Below are 3,830 nucleotides of genomic sequence, written 5' to 3'. Positions count from 1 at the left end.
GTTGCCGGTGATGTCTGGTGAGGACCTGCCTTACAACAGGCCTACAAGCCCTCAGTCCAGCCTCTCGCAGCCTATTGCGGACTGTCTGAGCAGTGATTGTGCATTCCTGGTGTAACTCAGGCAGTTGTTGCCATCCTGTACCGGTCCCACAGGTATGATGTTCGGACATACCGATCCTGTGCAAATGTTGTTACACGTGGTCTGCCACTGCGAGGACGATCATCTGTCCGTCCTGTAGCGCTATCGTCTCACAGTACGGACATTGCAATTTGTTGCCCTGGCCACATCTGCAGTCCTCATGCCTCCTTGCAGGCACGTTCACGCAGATTAGTAGGGACCCTGGGCATCTTTCTTTTGGTGTTTTTCAGAGTCAGTAGAAAGGCCTCTTTAGTTATCATAACTTTCAACTTAATTGCTATTGTCTGTAAGCTGTTACTGTCTTAACCGTTCCACAGGTGCATGTTAATTAATTGTTTAAGTAAGCATTTCACTGTAAGGTCTATATACCTGTTGCATTCGGCGCATGTGACTAATAAAATTTGACAATGAAGATCTGTGAAGTTATTCAGATTTAAGAATCATCTTTTAAAGACAGGGTACTGAAAAAGGGACGTTTCTTTTTTTGCTGAGTTTCCTACCTAAACATTATGTCAACAATCAAGTTATATCTTAACTTTCAAAATACAGAATCAGGGAGTTAAGGAACTTCCTTTTAGACCTGGGTTACACATTACAAAAGCTCATGCTGGTCAATGAACAAAATGCACAAGACAAAAACCTTAATCTAGATATATTTTTTTATCATCCAGAATGCATTTGGGCAGCAAAGTCAGTCCAGTTGAGAATTACGCCATCAATCAAGAAGCTTTTCCTTTATGTTGAGAGGACCAACAGAAATGTCCTGCTCCCACTGGAAACCTAAGAGCAGAAGACCATGTCTATATAAGGAGAATTCAGAAGAATCAAACTTCACAAAAGCATTGTTTCTCAGTCAATTCCTGGGTGACTCAGTGGGTGCACATTTTTGTTCCAGCCAAGCACTGACCGCCAATTTAGCCAAAGGTTTAGGTGAATCAAGTACCTAGGTACTGGAGTAGGACAAAAATGTGCACCCCAGGGAGGCATCCAGGAATGGATTGAGCAACACTGGACTGAAGTGAACATGTACCTGGATCCGGTTCCCTTCTCATGCCACAGTCTGTGTCACAACAGCCACACACCTGGTCTCTCTTACTGGCCTCGCGCCATCTACTGAAAAGAGAGTGTTGCATATAGTACACGTACAAGCAAAGTGCACACCCTGCCATATATACCCAGACTTACCCATTCGAGAAGGAACAAGCCTTGTTCTCATGATCAATAGGGGCTGAAGCAGTTGTGGCTTTCAGGAGGCAGGTAACGTATAGCTGTTGAAATGACATGTGTTGAAGTCTCAGCATTGGTACCACATAAGAATTAGTAGATTTGACACCAATTTAAAGCAACGTCATGTTGGCCATACTATACTTAATTTATGATTGAAGCTCAAACCTGCCAATTCTATTAATGTGGACATTCCAAAGCTAATTTGCAGAAGATCTCAGGATTAACTACTCACTGAGCCAGTGTTCACAACATGAAACCTAAAGGCTTCTATCTGGAACCGGAGAGTGTCATCCATGGTGCGAGGTATGAACTGGGACCTGGAGCCTGTCAGCTTGGTGTCGACCAGACAACTGAAGGCCACAAAAATCAAAATTAGGCTACCTACACTGCTGAAACTCTGGAGGGATGCCATTCAAGATGGCTGTTGATCTGAAGTGTGGGCAGGTGGAGGGAATGGGAAATGCTTTCCTTAGCAGATTAAAGCAAACGATTAGTCCTTGAACTAGATCAAGTACCTTACAAAGGATACTCACCCACGGTTCTCGATGAAGGCATATCTTGGGACAGTGTTGGTGTTTGGGATGACTGTGGCTACACAGTTGTCCACAAAGACTCGGAGGGGCACATGGTAGAACTGGACGACAGAAGCTTCAAAGTTAATATTATCTCCAAGGACATACTCTTTGCTGGGTCTCTCCAACTGCCAGTTGTCTGCGAAGACAAGGCAACAGTCTAATACTCATTCCAAGTCAGACCCTGCTCTAGTTTATCAGCAGTGTGGTTTTATCATGGCAAATATAACTGCCATCCTTTTGTACTCTGGGGTAGCCACCTCATTCCAATAACTCAGTGGCGGTTACATTTGCCAGTTGGCACCACCATAGTTTACAAACAAGTGCAGAGACAGCACTTAAGTCAATGCCTGTCAAGAGCAATGCCAATAAGGCAAGGACAAGCCGTTACTCACCAGTCATTAGCCTCAGGGAGAAGTAGAGGAGCTCCTCTGCAACCTTAGTGGAGGCATAGGGATTCCAGGTGGGCTTCACTGAATCACTGCTCACATCATGATTTCTGTAAAGGAGTCTTTAAATGTGAAACCAAATGGCCAAGGAAGTGTATCCAAAGTTGATTGAACTGAAGAAAAAGAAAAAACATTGCAGGTGTAGTCAACTCACCTTTGATAGTGGCACTCAACCCAGAACACCACTTCTCTAGTCCGAACAATGGGGCTGCTGCCCAGGGTGGCTGGTGTATAACGGAGTGTGAAGACATAGACAAGTGAATCTTCAGTCATCTGGAATCAGAGCAGCAAACGGCATTGTCAGAAAATCAATGGTAGTCAACCTAGAAAAGTCATAACGACGCTAATGCTCAATGTTACCGTCAGAGTGCTGCCACATTCGTGCAGCTCAGTGACAAAGATCAGAACTTGAGCGGAAGTATCCTCCCCAGTGACAGCACAGCCTCCCAAAGTAAGATCCGCTGGGTGAATGAGTTGGCCGATACCGAGCAGATCTCTCTTGACTTCCACACGAGCAGCAGTCTCCCCACATTGAACTGCAACGCTACTGGCAGGCACAGGCAGCGGTCTCTGCTCATCAATAGCCAACTGCACCTCTTTGACTGGATCTTCAGGATATCTCCAGGTCAAAGGCTCATTGAAGGTCTGCTTTGACTGGAGGAAAGGTTTTTGAACTTGCATCGGTGTCTGGACCCTGGCGGGCCATTGCACAGGCCTTGGTTGAAATCTGGCTGGTTCTTGAACAGGCCTATACTGTGGAACAAATCTCCCAGGGGCATGTGCAGCTTGACTCCGAGCTTCCGCTTCCCGATAAAGCTGCTGAACTGTAGCTGAACAGCCAAAGGTAAGAAGTAGGAGGAATGTAATACAGAGCGCCATTATTCTCAAGTTTCTAGTCTCAATTGTACATATTTCTTTGACATATACAATACCTACAGTGTCTCTGAACAGCCATTTTGTATCCCTTTGTCTTAGTGTGACTCCACCCCTTGTTTGATTTACCTAATGATGTTCCAGACATGTTACACGGCTGCACATATACTACAATCTGAATTGGATGTATCTCAATAATGTCAAGTATCTTCATTTATAATAGGGATGGTCAACTCCAGTCCTGGGGGGCCTGATTGGTGTCACACAGCCCCAGCTAACACACCTGACTCCAATAATCAACTAATCATAATCTTTAGTTTAAAATACAACTAGTTTAATCAGCTGTGTTAGCTAGGGATGGGGAAGAAGTATGACATCACTCTGGCCACTTTAGCCTTATGAGTTTTTTTTAATGATGTATCTTTCCCACAACGGCCGAAGCTGTAACACGTGTTTCCCAAAACAACACGCCGAGAGAATGTGTTGTTACTGATGGGATCGAAAGAAAGTGCAAACTTTCTCCATTCAAAATGTGTCTTAACATTTGAATTGACGGATCAATTCCTAGAGA

General features: G+C 44.6%; 1 protein-coding gene across 1 annotated transcript; it reads right to left on the bottom strand.

The window, feature by feature from the left end:
• Positions 1-853: 853 nt before the first annotated feature.
• On the bottom strand, positions 854-3,067 carry LOC120051710 (zona pellucida sperm-binding protein 3-like). Its single transcript, XM_038998598.1, has 8 exons — positions 2,747-3,067; positions 2,541-2,659; positions 2,333-2,436; positions 1,899-2,076; positions 1,598-1,715; positions 1,324-1,406; positions 1,169-1,248; positions 854-918 (listed from the first exon to the last, which is right to left on the bottom strand). The coding sequence occupies exons 1-8, from the start codon at positions 3,065-3,067 to the stop codon at positions 854-856; spliced, it is 1,068 nt and encodes a 355-aa protein (XP_038854526.1).
• Between the last annotated feature and the right edge of the window lie 763 nt (positions 3,068-3,830).

The sequence above is a fragment of the Salvelinus namaycush genome, chromosome 8 (assembly GCF_016432855.1).
Source record: "Salvelinus namaycush isolate Seneca chromosome 8, SaNama_1.0, whole genome shotgun sequence".
Taxonomy (NCBI): Eukaryota; Metazoa; Chordata; class Actinopteri; order Salmoniformes; family Salmonidae; genus Salvelinus; species Salvelinus namaycush.
The sequence above is the reverse complement of the archived record's forward strand: the minus strand, read 5'-3'. Positions and strand labels throughout refer to the sequence as shown.